Source organism: Oculina patagonica, chromosome 4, assembly GCF_052425735.1.
Source record: "Oculina patagonica isolate OP01 chromosome 4, crgOcupat, whole genome shotgun sequence".
Lineage (NCBI taxonomy): Eukaryota > Metazoa > Cnidaria > Anthozoa > Scleractinia > Oculinidae > Oculina > Oculina patagonica.
The window spans coordinates 61,769,677-61,788,449 of record NC_135761.1 but is presented as its reverse complement, the minus strand read 5'-3'; the positions used below and the strand labels follow the sequence as shown (position 1 = coordinate 61,788,449).

General features: G+C 38.8%; 3 protein-coding genes across 3 annotated transcripts in view; 2 read left to right on the top strand and 1 right to left on the bottom strand.

Moving 5' to 3' along the window:
* Positions 1-18,773, top strand: part of LOC144647806 (histamine H2 receptor-like) — an 88,392-nt gene that overhangs the window by 49,734 nt on the left and 19,885 nt on the right. The window lies entirely within an intron of this gene.
* On the bottom strand, positions 1,935-11,201 carry LOC144647772 (isovaleryl-CoA dehydrogenase, mitochondrial-like). The gene is made up of 12 exons (XM_078507459.1): positions 10,949-11,201; positions 9,700-9,789; positions 9,353-9,404; positions 7,561-7,730; positions 6,907-7,000; positions 6,599-6,735; positions 6,416-6,512; positions 6,050-6,143; positions 5,764-5,845; positions 4,453-4,557; positions 3,417-3,489; positions 1,935-2,956 (listed from the first exon to the last, which is right to left on the bottom strand). The coding sequence occupies exons 1-12, from the start codon at positions 11,084-11,086 to the stop codon at positions 2,823-2,825; spliced, it is 1,266 nt and encodes a 421-aa protein (XP_078363585.1). The 5' UTR covers positions 11,087-11,201; the 3' UTR covers positions 1,935-2,822.
* LOC144647812 (UBX domain-containing protein 8-like) lies at positions 11,166-18,653 on the top strand. Its single transcript, XM_078507527.1, has 7 exons — positions 11,166-11,384; positions 13,329-13,405; positions 14,656-14,772; positions 15,442-15,657; positions 16,527-16,559; positions 16,992-17,066; positions 17,246-18,653. Exons 1-7 carry the CDS (start codon positions 11,171-11,173, stop codon positions 17,399-17,401), a joined length of 888 nt encoding a protein of 295 aa, XP_078363653.1. The 5' UTR covers positions 11,166-11,170; the 3' UTR covers positions 17,402-18,653.

Here is an 18,773-nt window from a genome sequence, read left to right as displayed (position 1 = left end):
GTTATCTACAATGGGGGCCTTTTTAGAATAGGGGCGCTTATAAGAATGGGGCGTTTGTTAGAATGGGTCGCTTATTGGAATAGGGGCGCTTATTGACAAAAACACATTCGAAGGGGGCGCTTATTTGGAAGGGGGCGCTTATTGGAAGGAGGGCGCTAAATTGAATCATTACGGTACGCATTAAGAATGAACTTGTTTTCAAACTGCAGTTTTTTTAATAGATATGTTTCGACAGGCGACTGCGGTGATTTCATTTCAATCAGCACTACTTGAACTATCTTTTATTTTTTTTTTTTTATTTTTTTTTTTTCTTTTAAACAAAAAACTTTTGGTTTAAAAGGAAAAGAAAGAGGGGTGGGGGGGTTTGCGTGTTTTTTTTTGCACGCGAAAAAGAAAGAAAGAAAACCCCACACTAAAAATGAAAGCGGGTGTATAAATCCTGTTTGGCCAGATAGATGGACACGAATGCAATCAAATAGGTTGAAAGCTCAGATTTTACTGTCAGGACATTTATTAATTCCTAAAATTTATTACTTAATCTTTCAGTGTATAAAACGCAGACTGCAGACCGGGTGAAAAAAAAAAAGGACAGAGGGTAAAATTTAGACCAGGAATATACAATGCTTCAATATACTTGCTTGTGCTATGCAAAAGCTGTGAAACAATCGAAAAAAGACAACTGAGATTTTATCGTGTCGACTTTTTGGCGTTTACAGCTGGATATGTCAGGAAAGACGCCCAAGTTCACGAAGATATGCGTCTTGTCCTTCGTATTAAATGTCCTCGTCAACAAAGAACGAGGTGTCGAACGAGGTGGAGAGATTGTGTTATTGAGCGCTTACCATTTGTATGAAAGAAACCCGGTTGTTTCGGTGGGAAATCAAATGGAACTGGTTTTCCAGTAAACATTTTTTGGTACAGAAAAAGGAATACCTTCAGAGGTATTCCTCTTTTCCCGTTCCTCCCGGAATGACCGGATATTTACTGTTCCAATTTTTTCTCGTGACGAGCCGCCATTTTGAAAACTCGTCCTGAGAAGGCCCTGGGGACGAGGTTGGCTACAACCAGACCGTTCGTCATTCTCGTCCCAATAGCCCTTTCATTTCTCTCAGCCGTCTAGGCCTTGGCACGAGAAAACGAAGGGCTCTGGGGACACAGGATTTCCAGTCTTAGATTCGAGGACTTCTGGTCTTCATGTATGCAGTCATGATGTTTCAAAAGAATGTATGAGAGAGTCGTTACGTTTTTGACTTCCGTTTAGCAATTCTTTGTTCCAATCAGCCAATCCAAAAAAAATTATTTAAAATTCAAAAATCCTTTGTCCCCAGAGCCCTTTGTTTTCTCGTGCCAAGACCCAGCCGGGTTAGTGAAACGAAAGGGATCAAGTTTGACTTCTTAAGTTTTAAATGCCTCAGTGCGTAGTTTGCCACCCAGCATTGACCCATGTGAATTCTGTCCAACAGCTGCAGCGGAGAAAAAAATAAATAAAAGGATTACAAGGCAAACACAATGCTGGTGTCCCGTAGTTTACAATGTGACCCTTGAATAAATAAACAAACAAATATTGCAGAGAAAAAGAAAGAGGAGCCCATTCAAGGTGGCGGGCTTCTTTCTACTTTTAATTCTCTTTCGGCATCGTTTATGGACGGCAGCCCTTCTCTTTCCAGAATGACAGTGGCAATCGCGTCAATGACATACCTTATATGTTGCACAAAGGTCACCTCCGCTCATGTCACTGGGTCCAAAACATTTTCCTTCGTATAAAATGTCTTCATCGACAAAGTACGTTGTGGAGAGATTGTTACTGTTTTAGCTCATCAGTTCTGCTAGATCCGACTTCAGGCTCTAAGGGTTTGGGGACTGGGGGGTATTAGGGTTGGTGCTTAATTACAGTAGAGCCACAGATCGCAAGAGGACACCACAAACCACAAAAACATTATTGCCTTCTTTGCATTTTATTCAATTCAGTGAGCATTATCAGGTGGCTTATAGTTATAAACCCGAATATATATTAGGATTTAGGTTAACCATTAAAAAATAAAAATAGTCCAAATTCATCGTTGTATTATACGCCACCACAATGATTTGCAGACATTTATGTATACCATACCATAACATCCAAGAAACCTACATACAACATTCAAAGCCATCAATAATGGTTCGATTTTTTTCCTCGATAAATACCGGTCTTTTTGGTTATTCATTTTTAGTTATTTATAACCCTATAAATATTGCAGTGTTTGTTAACCGTGTAAATATTTAAACCTTTTATAATTGTGAGTATTTTTGTTGCAACCAGTGGCCAGTGCAGTAATTCACGAAAGATCCCAGGCGACTGTTGATTTGTTACTACACTACATATTAACATCGCTGGGGGAACACCTCTGTATTCATGTTTCGTGTACTACTCCGCGCTTTAGTTGCGGTGTGGTACTTCTTTTGTCAGTCGGTTAATAGAGAATTCAACCTTAAAATACCCCTTAATACAAATTCGATACATTGTCTATCAAAGAGGACGAAATTGTCTTGATGAAACACCGCATTCTTACAACTAACAGTTAAAGAAATGTATGCTAGATTGGAAGGAGAATTTCTGCTTTGAACATGGGTCTTTAAGAGTTGAAGTCCACCCGTGAAACATATATTTCTATATTTCTTCCAGCACTTAATCACAGGGGTTTCCTTTAACACCTCCCCTCCTCCCCCCACTTAAATTCTGTGTTCCTTCGCCTTTTTTCCACTCATTCCTTGCCAACGACGCTGTTGTTTGTCCACACCACTACCAGGATTGTCTATGAGAACTGACACACATACAAAAATATTTAGAGGAATTCTGAGTTGATTTTCTCCCCTATCAGCCATCTTCTTATTTCGCTTGTTCCAGCTCCAATCTCGTACAACTTCGCATCTCGTAGGAATCTCCCTGTAGGGTAGTCGTTTATGTATCCATTTCCACCTAGATAATAAGAAATGAAATAGCAGTATCAACAAGTGTTACGCAGTAATTAAGTTACTTCGAACGTCACGCATGTCTTCTCGCGATGTTGCGTGACCAGCCAGCAGATGATTTTTATTATTATTATTATTTTTTATGAGAAGGTGATAAAACTTCCGCCCAAGCCGGTTACATTCTTATAATCCAAACATAGCATGCTCACTTGGAAATCCTGCTATATTAAGCATACTATTCTCTCATCATTACATGGCTTCTTGATGAGGTTCATGCAGCACTACAGTAGTTCAATGTTAAACATGAAAAACCCCTGGCTGTCTTCGTTTTTCTTCATTATTGATATACAGCAGAATCCCGATTTCTCAAACTTCCAGGGGAAAGAAAATTGCTTCGAGAAATCGGGATTCTACTGTTATCACACGTTTATCCCAACAAACAATATATAAAGATAAGACTTAGTTACCAAGAACTTGAATAGCGTCCAGCGCAACCTGTGTGGCATTCTCGGCTGCATAAAGAATCACACCTGCGCAGTCCTGGAAATGACAAGGCACACAGAACTTAGCAACGTAACGATTATATTTTGTTGATAGGACGATTTTAACAAAGGGGTCAAGTGTGCAAGAGCTTGGCCACTTTCAGAATCAGTAGCGAGTTTGTTTATTATAATTGTTCTACTCTGTATCATGTTTCTGTCAGCTCAGCCACTGGCATTAAATCGTTCTAAACGTTTATCTCCTATCCTGTGTAAACAAAACGTCTCTCTTCGCAAATTCTTTCCTGGAAGAAATTCGTAGCTCTACAGAGATCCATGTAGTGTCTCTGATTGGTTGTTACTCTTTTTTGAATTTTCACGTGCAAGTGACAACCAATCAGAGACACATAAGGATCGTCCTCGAGCTACGTCAGTATGGAATTCTCAGACTTCTCAGAATTCTCTTTACTAAGCCAGTAAGGTACTCATATCGGGGGGGGGGGGGGGGGGTATGGTTTTCACAACCAGCGGCACATTAAGAAGACTGTGTCACCGCTGTGTTAAGTCTATCTCATAAAGTTTTGCCAAATACCCATAGAGAAGAAATTACCATCAAATTTCCTTCAATCAAAATTTTTTCTTAGTTAACTTATACACGATCACATCAGCTATGCTGTAAACTTATCGTTTCTAAATAAAAGATGTTATTATTACTTATTTCGATCTGAATGATGAAGCCACAGCTTCGATACAACTAAATGTATCCTAAGTCATAGACATAATAATTGAAAGTTTCAAACAAACGAGATTAATTTTGAAAAAACAAATCCAAAAATCCATATTACTAATAGATTCAAATTTTCTTTAATTTTTGTCCATCCGTACATTCTTTTCGTATTTGCTGTATTCATGAAAAGTTCCTTCACTGTTTTGGGTGGTTATTTTTATATCTTACTTAATTTGATGGCCATTTCCTCATGCCTAAAGTTGGCTATAATCCGTACCACAGTTCTTTTTCACATACCTTGGTGCTGACATGCCCAGCATCACAAGCACGAGCCACGGAATACACGTAACTCCTGCAGGCGCTAAGCCGAGTGTACATGTCAGCCATCTTGGCTTGGATTAACTGAAAATACAAAACAGAAACGCCTTTTTTGTTGCAAGGGTTCAACACTGCACCAGCTTCAAAAATCCAAATGGCTTAATAGTAAAGTGTGTTCCATCAAAACAAAATTTGGAAAGAAAATTTTGTAACAGTGGCCTTACGAAACCTCTGATTGATCACAATGGAAAGGTTTACTAACGACTATTAAATACAGCAGCTGAAGAAGTTAAGTAAAAGAATTATGGAATCGGTGACAATTGTGGATGAAGACATGTACCATAACTAATCTGCTTAGCTGGTGGTATTTCATCTGTGAGTGTTTTTTTTTCAGCAGTGAAGCGGCAAGGGAATTTTTGTGTGAGGGAATTTTCGGGGGGTGGTCAAGCCGCGAGAGAGAAAAGAGGCCAAAACAAAGAACTTGCACATGAAATCTTGCCAACAACGCACTAAGCCTTCTTGGTTTTTGAGAAAGTTTCACGGGAACAGACAGACAGACAGAATGCATCAGGCTGACCGATAGACAAAGAATAACCCAATTCTTGGTTTTCATGTTACGTCATAAAATTCTGAAATCAAAATTCACTAGGCCTGCTTAATTTTCGTTGTCATTAGACGTAAGATAAACTAAAAATATACCTTTTGCAAATTTCCAGATCGATGGTGTCATTCGTTTTTAAACAGAGCGTTTTGAATATTTGAGTTCTCCGTCGTATGTGACCTCAAGCTGAGTGCCGTGACAAAGCTGTTTTGTTTGAAAAAAGGCCTTTCCTTTTCATTTCCAGCAGATTGAACATTTCAGAAATAATTAGTGGTGTTTATGTGAAACTGTACTAGCTCACGAGCGAAAGATGCCGCTGTTGTAAACAGAATTGAGTTCCAGATGGTTTCTCTGACATCACGGCGGCCATATTTGTGTCCCTCGGAAGGACACAGTTATGGTATCTCCATACTAAGCTTTATAAATTTGCGTGGAAAGGTTCGGCAAATAACTCGCGAACGGTACAACGCACAGACCTGAAACTTGGAGAAATTGTTTATCTATTTATCGTCTATAATATTTGAAATTCATAGCTTCTGTAGTTGAATGGTTTCGAATTTATTTTTTGATTGCGTGACAGTGAAAACCAGCAATAGTCAAGGGAGCAAACAGGGTTGCATACAGCTCTGATGTGATCAAACATAATCAATTACATATGACAACAGAAATGAAATGACGATTAAACTAACCTGGTGTTCACCAATTTTTTTGCCAAAAGCTTCCCGCAAGTGAGCATAAGGAAATGCTACATCAACACATGCTTGCATCACCCTGAAGGTCAGACAGAAATTTACAAACTAATTTGCCATGATAACCTTATGACTAGGCTCCACAGCAGAGTTTAGCGGAGTTTGAATGTGTAGACAAAAAATCCTAGGTACGGCCCTGCTACTGAAACAAAGCGACATCTGCAAAACAGGCTAATCAAGAACATCAGTTTACTTCTTTGCTACAATTTTACACACAGGAACTTACCCAACGGGTCCTGCAGCTAGTACGAGTCTCTCCAGATCCAAACCACTCATAAGAACATAAACACCTTTGCCTTCGCCACCCATCACATTTGCAGCTAAAATTTAACAGGAACAAATAACTCAGAATTAAACTAAAGATGTTCTCTATATTTATACACAATTCACAGACTTACAAACTTTTCTTTGGTGCATGTTTTGACACTAGTTTTTGCAGTTTGCTTTTTGACATGCATTAGGTCACTCTAAATACAAATTAAATGAATTATCATATTTTTCTTCTAGTGTTTATTATTTGCATGTGTTGTGCTGACCAACACAACACATTCTTATACTTATACACTTGATACTGACAGTGAGAATAGATTACCTGGAACTTTGCAATCTTCAAACACTAATTCACATGTATTGGATCCACGCATCCCAAGTTTATCCAGTTTGGGACTTGTTGAGAACCCTTCCATGCCCTTAATTTGAAAGAAAAAGAAGGTCAATGGCACTCAAAAAAATCTAACAATGTTGGCCACTCAATTTACTTTACAGGTACATTTACCTTTTCAATCAAAAAACAAGTAATTCCATGTTGAGGTTTAGGATTGCTTGGATCTGTTTTGGCATAAACAACCAGAACTTCAGCATCAGGTCCATTTGTAATCCACATCTTAGTTCCATTCAGCACATAGTAATCCCCTGAAAGAAAAGACACACATCATACCCAACATCAGTAAAGGAAGTCAAGTCTTCCCTTATCAAGTCTTATATTAAATTGCTGGGAAACTTCGGTTTCACAGAGGTGCTGTTATGTTGTTTAGCTGATCACTAACTCGCCACTGAGATTAAATAATGTTTGGTAATCAATACCTGTCTTATCTGCCTTGATTTTCATGGCGACAACATCCGACCCTGCCGTTGCTTCACTCATGGCCAATGCACCCATGTGTTCACCATTTATTAACTGAAAAAAACAAAACAAACAAAACCACTCAATAACCTCAATACAAATGTACTTTTTACTTTGGCTGCTTTGGTCACATTCTGTTTTTCTTTGTGTCATGTGTCATGATGGTCCTGATAAAGGATGGGCTCAATTCCAAATATTTGATGGCATACGTGATCCGGTCCACCACTGCCATGCAATATCTGTTTACAGATCGTCTGGTAATATTATATTCCGACAAGCAAACTGAAGGTTGCCTGGGGTGAAATAATTGTCGGCAACTTTGAAAAAGTACACAAAATGCTCTCTGTGGTTAAGTTTAAAAGACAACAACAAGGGTCAATTTTTAATCTCTTGCTCCCTTTACCTTTCTGAGTTTTTTTTCAAAATGAAATTAATGTGATTGTTTCAAGTAAAAAAAAGTTGCAGTTGCCATAAAGTTGATAATTGACTGATTTAGCAAGAGAACGGGAACGTCAGTTGACGACGGCACGCACATCAAAACTACCCATATATGCGCGCACTGTCGTCATGAAGGATGGATCATGAATAATGGCAAAAGAGTTTTTCAAACCAACCTTTGGTAGATATTTCTCTTTTTGAGCATCAGTACCATTTCTTACTATTTGATTGACACACAGGTTAGAATGTGCGCCATAACTTAATGCAATGGAGGCAGAGAAGCGACTTATTTCTTCAATAACAAGGCATTGGTCCAGATATCCAAGTTCAGAACCTCCATATTTTTCTGGAAAAAAATAATGCATTGAAATTTAAGAACATGTACATGTACAGTGCATTGTTACAAAAACATACATGTACCTTGTCATTATGATTTACTGTTAACAACAAATTCGCTCTCACATGTATAAATAAAGATAACACAACACTGGCACTAAATGGGACTATGGACACTGGGTGCTCCCTGGAATAGCAACAAGCGAGGGTGGTAGACCACACCCTAAGAAGCGCAATTGGGTGGTTAGCGAACAGCACCCTGCAAACTAAGTGGGGCGGTTAGCGGACACAAACCCCAAAGCACAAACTTGGGGGGTTAGCGGACACACCCAGATAAAGCGAATGGCGACAGCAACCCTTGGGCGGTTCGTGGACACGCCCAGTGAATGAATGGGGTGGTTAGCGAACTCACCCAGAGAATGAAGCCCCCCGACCCAGCTAGGTAGCTAAAGATAAGGTGGGCTAAGGGACCCACCCAACCTGCCACGGGCGATGGCTAAGTGGAAGGTGTGCACCCAGGCCAGTAGTCCAAGTTTATTGTAAAGGGAGGGTAGGGATGGGAAAAAACAAACTTACAAGTGACAGTAGATAGCGTGTCTTGCGTGCTAGTAGAACAAAGACTGGTGTATAAAAGCACATGCACGCACGTATTGTTCGCTTGAGACCTGATATGCTACAGATGGCCAAAACTGATAATGGAATCAACAATTGACATAAGCACTAAGTGCTGATAGTGATGCCCAGTTAATGGAGCTGATAGCATCCACTGTTTATATAGCAAGTTCGCTGGAATGTTTGTAATGTAAGAATACATCGATTAAAATAACTCTGTAGCCAAGGCATATTGACGGAATAATGCTACGCTCTTGTAGTTAACTGTACTTTACGAGTAAAGTGTACATAAAAATTTCACATCAGCAGCCTTGTAATAAAGTATCATGGTCAGAAAGGTTCAAAAAGTGCAAAGCAACAGGCTCATTCTCTGTTTCTGTATGATTATTCCACTTCAGTGCACATGGACCCTTTGATAGTGTGCACCTTGATTAGCGAGTAGTTTAATAGTTTTAATTTATTTTAATAAATGGATTTCACTTCAAAGCACCATAAACTATCACAAAAGAGTAGCTTTCTATACTACGTGGTGTAGATGTTAAGACAGATTCCGCTGAAAGTTCAAGCAATGAGTGCGAAAATTAAGTACCAAAAATCTACTCATTGCACGGCAACATTTTGTATACTATTTAAAAGATCTCATCGAAATTCATTTCTCTTAGTGACCCCGCAATTAAATTCTAAAGAATTCTCGAGAAAATTAAACTCGAAAAAATGTATTAAACGCGCGCCATTTTGTTTTGAACTGGCGCAATACGTCCGTTTTAACTGAAATAAAGACAACTTCAAATCCATTTTTTTCTCGCAGGGTCAGCTTGAGTGCTAAATTTTTGGCAGGTTTTTGTTAGCTGTACTAAAACTGTTGCCATGCTAAGAGGTCTTTTTGGTAACTTTATTTTTGCCTGTATTGCTCGAAAATTGTGCGGAAACCATCTTAAGTTTCAATCCTCTGTATATAAAAGGATTACCGGCCGGGTATTCATTGATCAAAAGAAAATGAATATATGAATGTTCACAAACCTGGAGCTGTTATCCCTAGAAGTCCTAAATTACCAAGATTTTTCCAAAACTCCTGTGGGATTTAGTAGAACAAAAAACTAGTTAAATAGAATGCACAGATCAATCAATTTGAACAAGATGGAGTCCCCACGCCTTAGGACAGTCTCTCAATTGATATGTTCTAAAAAATATTTGATCACTGGAATTAAAAAAAAACCAGAACTTGCAGATAAAGAAAATATTTTTTAACATGTTCTTGCTAAACCATCACACCCACCAAATAACATGTCTGAATAAATGTATATTGATTAAAAAATAATCAAAACACTTTACCAAAATGAAACTCTTATGAATACTCTTACACTTACCCTTAATTGTGGAAAGTTATTTTCCTTGTCAATTTGATCTGCAAATGGCGCCAGTTCCTTCTGACAGAAGTTGTTCACTGTCTCCCGTAACTGTAAGAAAGACCACTTTGTTATATTACAGTTCAGAGAGTCAGTATAGTCAACTCTCGTCTTGCGGACAACTCGCTATTGCGGACACTCGCTATTACGGACAAATTCCAGATCTCCCGTGAAAGAGGTTTGACTGGAAATGACTCCCGCTATTACAGACTTTGCTATAACGGACCCTACCGGTAAACTACGCCCTGAGCGTGTCCGTAATAAAGAGAGTTGACTGTAACATGGAACTGTGGGTGTACAGTGTATATTTTTACAGTCTAGAGTACTATCTTGGTGAGGGGGGGGGGGGCAGGGGTGGATCCAGAGGGGGGATTGGGTGGCTAGCCACCCCCCTTGATCCACCAGAAAAATGAAAATAAACACATTAAAAAAGAAATTAAGGACAATGACACTGGGTAAGGTGAAGAAAGTGTTAATATTTTAAGCTAAAGTAAATTTTACATATTTGTTAACATCCACCTTCCTTATTAGAATCGCGTAAATCATGTCTAGGAGGCTTTAACTTTTCAAAATTTTCTGACGGGGCATGACCCCAGACCACCCTAGAGGAAAGGAGCCTACGGCCATGAAATATGGGTCTTAGGCCCGAAATAATTTGGACTCTCACTTTCAAAATCCTGTCTAAAAGCCTGATATCCCCTCCCTCCACCCCCATAAAAAACTTGGGACTTAAACAAGATAGTAAACAAAAATATTGATAAACAGCCACCCCCCTTTGAAAAATCCTGGATCCGCCCCTGGGGGGAGGAAGGGGGTATTTGTAGATATGGTCCCTGTCAAACAAGTAGCTAAAATTATGATATGGTGCCTTTCATGTCACATTTTTAATTTGCTATCCTTAAATAGGGCCAGGGACTAGAAACTTTTGCAGCACATGCTTATCCTTAATTTACTGGAGTACCTCCCCGTGGGGGGGGGGGGGGGGAGCAATATGCCAGAACAAGTCACATGTTGTGTTATGAGTCACAACAGTTTATATTGCACTACACGTAATTACATAAATAATTAATTTAACTTTGGCTTAATTACTTTAGCTAAAAATTTACAAAAAAATAAATAAATTAACTGGCTGATGATTTATCCCGCAACTCTTTTGTAAAACATTGCGTAAGAACCTATGTTTGTAAGCTTTCTATGTTTATAAACCAACCTGTCTTTGTTCATCTGTTATTCCTGATACATGATCGTCTACATCCACGGATAAATTCCTAATACCTAAACATCTAGAGGCTTGTGAAAGCGAATTTCTCAACAAATTCGTTCTTACAACCCTTCTAAGAGCCGCCATGTTGAATTTTGTCCGATTACGTTACACACGGAAACGAGACTCTCCCCAATCTTCCCTCAACAACACTCAGGCAGTGTAAACAAAATGGCGTTCGACAAAACATGGATTGTTCTAATTGCTGGTTGTGGGGTTTTATTTATGGCATTCTGGAGTGGAATGAACGCGATGACTTTAAAGATGACTCTTTTATGGATGTTTATCAGTTTCGGGTTTCTGACGTTAATAATGCATTTGTTTGGTTCACCGATAAGTGTTGTTTTTCACAAACTTTTCAGATCAGCTGACTCTACCCAACAAGGTATGCTACGTGTTAAAATGATATCTGTTTGCGATATTTAAGCAATCATGAGGAAAAGCTGAAAAAAATTGCGTACATAAATACATTTTCTTAGGCAAATTTGCATAAATTTAATTTTTTAACTTAAGCAAAAGATTATGACCAATTTTTTGGCACTGCAGTTTAATAAACTTAAAGAAACCATGCAGAATTCTGCTTGCATTAACTTAATGCAATTTACCGTATTTATTCGATTAAGCGCCCTGGGCGCTTATTAAATTTTTGGACCTTGAGAGTGGGCGCTTATTCGAGGTGGGCGCTTATTCGAGGCTGGGCGCTTATTAAATTTTTACGATTTTCAGCAAATAGTAAGTTTATTTTTGTAACAAAACGGTAGAAAATAACATAACGTAAAAGTGTACCAAAGCAGAATTTTAACTGTTCTTGAAAGTTTCTGTAAAATACCGGTACTAAGAAAACTCGGTCATGGGGAAAGTCTCCTTAAAAGTTCTTAGTCAATTTCAATAATCAATACTCCTCTTGTGTACTTCAGTTTTTTTGTGGCGTGGGGGGTGGGCGCTTTTTCGAGGCTGGGCGCTTATTAACTTTTCCTACCTTCAGGGTGGGCGCTTATTCGAGGTGGGTGCTTATTTGAGGTTGGGCGCTTAATCGAATAAATACGGTATCCAATAAAACAAAATTAATTTATTTTGGTTTGTTTCATGAAGCCTTGGTGTAAATAGCAGGACTGTCCTCTTTGTCTAAATATTTTAAAGCTGATGTCATCGACTTGCAAAGCTATTCCTATTGGGTGCACTCTATAAAGATCAAGGCTCCTGGCTAATTTAAGAAGGAACTGATTTTTTTCAACATGCAATGCCTCTTAGGCTGATATAAACTTTGTAAATTTGAGCTTGTGTAGCCTTTAGGCCTGGTTTTCATGCATCTTCCTGTAATAGCCTGAATTGGTGTGTGATTAACAGTTAGACGGCAAGCTTGAGGTTTCTACCGGCTGATAGTTGGCAAGGGGCAAAGCCCTGAGTCAACTATCAAAAGCTGGTAGAAACCGAGAGGGAGCCGTCTTATTGTTTTAGCATAACCCAGTGGCTGGTCTATTAAACACACGATATTGCTAGAGTTAATTTTTTGAAGGATTTGTTGAAAAAATTCAGCAAAAAACTGAGCACGCCCTCCGAGAGCTGTCTAACAATCAATAACAATCAATAGAAGGCACATGTGTAGCCAATCAGATCACGCGTTTGCCAATAGACGGCAGCTGGGTTATGCTAATATCATTAATTACATATAAAAAAAACATGGATGGAAGACTCCCGGGGGCGGGGGGGAGGGTTACTTATGAACTATGTTTAGGTGAAGGGGTACTGCTGGGGGTTGAAACCCTGACCCTGTTTAGGACAACAAAAACTAAAAATACCTACCCTGTGTAGGACAATACCCCGTATTTTAAAACCCTATTTAGGATAAAGGACAACATCGACAATTTGCGTTTTATTGTGATTGTGTCCCGTACACGATGTTCGACGCATTGAAATGTGAACACCGATTCCAGCAAATAAAATGATGCTTTTTATTGAAGCAAAAGCAAAAACAATGTTAATACTCTACAACAGTCTTGCAGCCATACCCTGTCTAGGAACAGGTTCAGGCCTTGTTTAGGACAGAGGAGCTTAAAATTATATACCCTGTTCAGGGCCGGGGGAGTAAAAAACCATAGCCTATCCAGTGGCACGTCCCCGTATAGGCCATATAGGGGAGTGCCCCCCCCCCCCCCCCCACCCAGTGGAAGACTAAAAAGGAAAATAACTTTTTATTAATTTGAGCATAATTTTATATTTTTTATCATACTGTACATGTAGAAAACAGAGATGTTTAATTTATAGTTATTATTAGTATTTAATTTCAAACTTATCCTTGAAAACTGAACTTTTGTTTTACCTGTTATAGTAAAATTTACTGATGCTGAAGTGAAAGAGAAGAGACAAAGAGCTTTAGAAATGAAACAGTTTTTGCTAGATAATAAGGTAATAAGGTAAAAATTATGCATGTAGTTGTTTTTAATATAAGCTGTGCTGGTACTTCATGTCTGAGCAATGTACCTTTTTATGCGTGGCTTTTGTTTTTCTATGCTTCTTCTTTGTTCATTTCTAAAATAATGTATAATTTTATATACTATTTTTTCAGAAAAGTTACCCCTTTCATATACCTTCCATAGAAGATACCTATGGTAAAAGATACCCTAAAATTCTGGTTATAAAGCAGTGTGTTGGGGGAGTGATTGTAGTATGTTTTTAAGTTAAAAGTCATTATAAAGCAACATTTAGCCCTGTTCATCAATGCAGCGGTGGGCTTACCGTATTTTCTCAAATAAACGCCCCCAGCGTTTATTTCAAACTTGGCGTCATGAACCCGGCGTTTTTTTGAATCCGGCGTTTTCATCGGGGCCCGGCGTTTATTAACGGACTGCTATTTTTAGCCAACTTTTCAGACTGATTTATTGTTACCGATCTTCGAGACCAAGGGGCAGTTTGTCAAGGCGGGACGATTGTTCTCTTCCTTCAGCCCCCAAAAAGTGTCCCTGGGTATCTAAAGGTGATTATTTCCCAAAGGTGCACTATTACGGATTGAATAGTTTATGTTGCAATCGAGATTTGTGACAAACAGAATATATTTACTTGTTAGCTTGACCTCAAATAAACGCCGGGGCCTCAAACAAACGCCCCCGGCGTTTATTTAAAAACAAGCAAATTTGACCCGGCGCTTATACGAGGCCGGCGTTTAATCGAGGTCCGGCATTTAATCCAGAAAATACGGTATATCCCTGGGGTGGGGGTGGGTGCTTATAACTGGATGTTTTTTTGTTTCCAGTTAGATGGGCCTATAACCATGGGGGCTTATAAGCGGGGAAATGAGGGACTTATAACCGGAATTTTACGGTAATATTGTTTCTCTTTTTAAATTTTTCACATGAAAAACCCCTTAAAATACTAGATGAATCAACTATTCAGTAGGTCTGTTTGAGATAAATTATTTGAAAGGCCCCTTTTCATATTCCAACTCCTGAAATCCCTACACTTTTGTTTATCTCCAGCCTGAAAAAGAAACCCCTTTTGGGCACAGCCTCCCCGTATTGTCCACTATAGGGTATACCCCCCTCGATCTATAGACAGGGATACCCCTGCAAAAACTTTGTGGGAGACTAGTAAATAGACAAGACTGCTACATTTGGATGGGCATTCGTAATGCTTATCCTTTAATATTTAAAATCCTATAGGTTGATATCTATAAAGAAAACATTTTAGGTCCAAGAGAAGAAACTTTGAAGGCAAAACGAGAGGCTGAATTTTACAAGTTTAATAGTACGTGGAGAGGAAAGGGTCAGAGACTAGGGGTATGTTTGAATACTTTTGCAATCAGTGTTCATGTTCATGTATATAGTAATATAACTTTGGGATGGTACCGTAGGGCTTTTCTGCACCAGCTTGAACAAGTCTGGGAAAGGGTGTACAGCCCTGTTGAGGTGATTACTATGTAAATGACTGTGTTTAATAAGCAACAGAATCGTTCATGTTTCAATAGAGTTATCGAGACACAAGTGGATTAGCTCCAGAGAGTAGGAATTGCTGTGGAAACCACAAAGGTGTTCTGACGACTATCTCTAAAACAGGAATCGGGAATCGAAAATGGGAATGAGGAACGGGAAATGGGAATAGGGAATTTTCCAAAAGGGGGAATCTCTAAAAGGGAAATTACTAAAAGGGGGAATCTCTAAAAGGCGGAAATTTACTAAAATGGGGAATCCCTAAAAAAGGGAATTTAGTAAAATGGAGAATCTCTAAAATGGGGAATTAATTAAAAAGGAGAATTTACTAAAACAGGGGAGTCTTTAAAAGGGGAATTACTAATTAACAGGGGAATTATTTATAGGGAGAATCACTTGACAAATTAGGCCTTGCTTATAACAACTCCATTTTTTTTAGAAAATTATCTGTGTTCATTTTGGTTCTTTTTTACCAAGACTAGCAAGTTTAAATTTTTCTTGTAATTTTCTTTGAAAAAGCATGGTGAGGAACAAGACGAGCAGGACTTTTTGTCTCAGGAGTTTTTGATGCATGAAGATACTAGTTCAGAGGAAGGAACAGACACTGAACAGAGTCTGTTTAATAAAGAAACTATAAACAACAGTGAATACACAGATGATGCTGCAGGCACATCAAAACAAGAACAGAATGTCACAGAGTCCTTACGACAAAGAACAAATAGGCAAAGTTATGTGGTAAGAATACTTCTTGTACTTATCATCTGCAGCATGGGCGGATCCAGTTGATGGATTAGAAAGCTACAAGTCATCTCAGGACGTGTGGGGAAGGGGGGGGGGGTTGCACACACTGTTTAAGCTTCCCCTAGATCTGCCCCTGATCCGGGGGGTGGGGGTGTAGATGCTTCTGAGAAGGACACAAATGTTTGTTGGAAAATGTTAATGAAACCCCTGAAGGAGGCCCATCTGGGCAAGGCTCGTACAGCAAGCCTTTCCACCTCTAACAAGACCATTGATCGTCCTTGACTGCCAACACAGAACTATGACAGTGTTTTTTAATTCTTCCTGTGTTACCCCAGATGAGACCTCAAGGGGCAAAAAATATTGCCATTCCGCCCTGAACACCTAGAGTAAGGCCAAAATCCTTTATTTATTTTACACCCCTAAGTGAGACAACGAGTATCCCCATCCTTTTCTTATGGGAGTCCCTCCTCCCAGAATTTGATAACAAGTCCTGGACTTGGCATTTTTCCAATTTCCCTGTGTTCAGTCTCCCTTCAAAGCAAAACCATAACTGGAAACCGAATTATAAATAGAAAGCAGCATCTCTTCTATAGATTGGTTCGCTTAGTTTTGGAAAAACACTGACCATTCCTAGTTTAACTCATTGTTTTAGTGGAAAAAGTTCACACTAAGATGCAAATGACAGTACATGTACTGGTATGTCCTTTACTCCGTCAAATTGAAAGAGATGTGCTTATTGGAAATAACGAGTGCCCATTAAATGCAACACATTTAGACATGGTGCTTTAGAGAAGGGGCTTTATACCAACTTTACAGTACTAAAAAAATCTTCTAAAATCTAAATGTACTTTTACCACTGACAGTTGCCTGAGGAGCCAAACCTGAAAGAGGAAGGGGTGAGCATTTTACACTGCACCTATTATGCTTAAATTATGACCCTAATGAAAGAAAAACATTTACATGTTCATGATTGGGATTATTGCACATCAAGATCGTCTCTTTCTTTCTCCTAAATTAAGTGATTTCAAGACAAAGTTGAGTCGCCACAGTTTTAAAGTACGTTTTTAAACACGCCCTCCAAGAATAGCAGCGTCCATTGTTTTAAATTTTTATTCTGTTATACTTGTAGTTAGGTAGGTTGGTAGTTAGTTATTTTTAGCAATGGCTGATGGAAATACCGTGTTGAAATGAAGTTATCATATCATAGATGGACAATAAAGCCGTTATTTAAATGTTTAACAGTCTTCAGTGGAAGAAGATACTCTCCACGTGCAGTCTAACCGACATTACTTTGATTGCTAAATATAATTTAACTTGTTTCTGTTCAGGTCATAACTGTTGCCCTTCGTTGTCCTGATGGAACAGTTAAAAAAAGAAGATTTACTGTGGAGGCAGAAATTAAGGTGCTTGTATTGATATGCACATTTATCTACTCCGTTTTAAGGTCGAAAACTTGTTCTAAAACTTTCATTGCACTAGCCACACACCAGGATTTTCTTATAATACGAATACAGTTCCTAAAAATAGTCTAAACTAATTAAGTATTGCTGAATTCACTGACTTCTTTTTCCTTTTCACACAGGTGTTATTTGCCTTTGCTGAATGGCTGGGTTACTCGCCGTCTCGTCATGTTATCTTAACAACGTATCCAAGGAAACAGCTATCTGATGTAACACAAACTTTAAAAGAGGCCGGGTTAACGCACGATACAGCACTAGTGCTGGAAGAAGAAATATAGAATTTGTATTTTATCAAGTGGATGTAAGTAGTATGGTTGGGATACTACTACCCTACTTTTTATACCATACTACTGATGTTTGTTCAAATAACATAGAACCTTAACCGTTTTAGTCTACCTTATTGTCACTTATTTTCGCGGGTACCTAATTTCGCGAAAATGAAACAGGCATATTTCGCGGGACTTAAATTTTGCGATTTGGCCAAAAAAATACGTTTAATAGAACTAAATTTCTCAAAAATTGTCAAAATACTGGTCTGCATGAACAAACAGCAAGTCTCAACATTGGCACAACTGATTTTAACTTTCCCAAGCAATAGTTTCCAATGACACTGAACAAAACCATATAACAAAACGAAACTTAAAACAGTTTGACATGTTCCTTTGTAACAAAGCATAGTTAGTTTGACGACTGTACCAAGTTAATTATGTAGTAAACTGACGGCAACGTTGATTAATCACAACGAATTATGTAGAAGGGTATTAAAGTTCGCGTCGTTATTTTTCGCGAGAACCTTTTTTCGCGGGTCTTTAATTTCGCGATTTTCAAAAAGTCCCGCGAAAATAAGTAACGATAAGGTCATTAGCTCGAAAAGAAACTCCTGACTAAAGCCTGTTTGGATCTGTTCACAGACCCCCTGAGCTCGTCCATAGCTAGCCCAAGCTCAATATATGAGTATCTACTATGTTACGCGACAATCGAAACATAAGGATTTGTATCGGGAGAATGGTTTTATTCTAAAACCTGATAAACGAATTTAATTTGAAATAAAAATAGCTTACCACGCTTCAGTTGTTTGTCGCTGACCAGTAGACGCGAAGAACCTGGGAACAAGATAAGCACAGCACCTTATGATCTTGCACAAGCCCAATAGGTTTAAAAAGTCGCACTCAAACTGCGATATGGTGGTTTATAATCCAATCAGAAGGCTTTTGTGTTGCGCCCAGTTTATAGGCTCAGCGGTAGCCTAGTCCCCTCTTTCTTTTTTCCATCTCTCTTTTCCTCTTTTCCCCTCCCGCTTTCAAGCCTGCAACGCAGGCTAGCTCAACGGCAGGCACAACCACCTTCAGTTCACGTGATTACTCCGTTACAACACTGCAAACGAAATATTATGCGTACCGTAATGAGGAATTATAGGGGTTATTTCACTTTTAATAGAAGTGAACATTGAGAACAATTTCGTTGGGAAAAAAATGTCCCGAGAGACTTAAAAGTGGTTTTACTGTCAAGGAATATAGAAAATAAACTGCAAGCTTCAAGTGACTTTTAGTTTTGCCTCGTTTACTTTTGTTTTCATGCACAAACCTACAGTCTGAGAGAAGAAGGCGGGGAGCCGGGGGGGGGGGGGTGCTAGGAGGAGGGATTTGTACT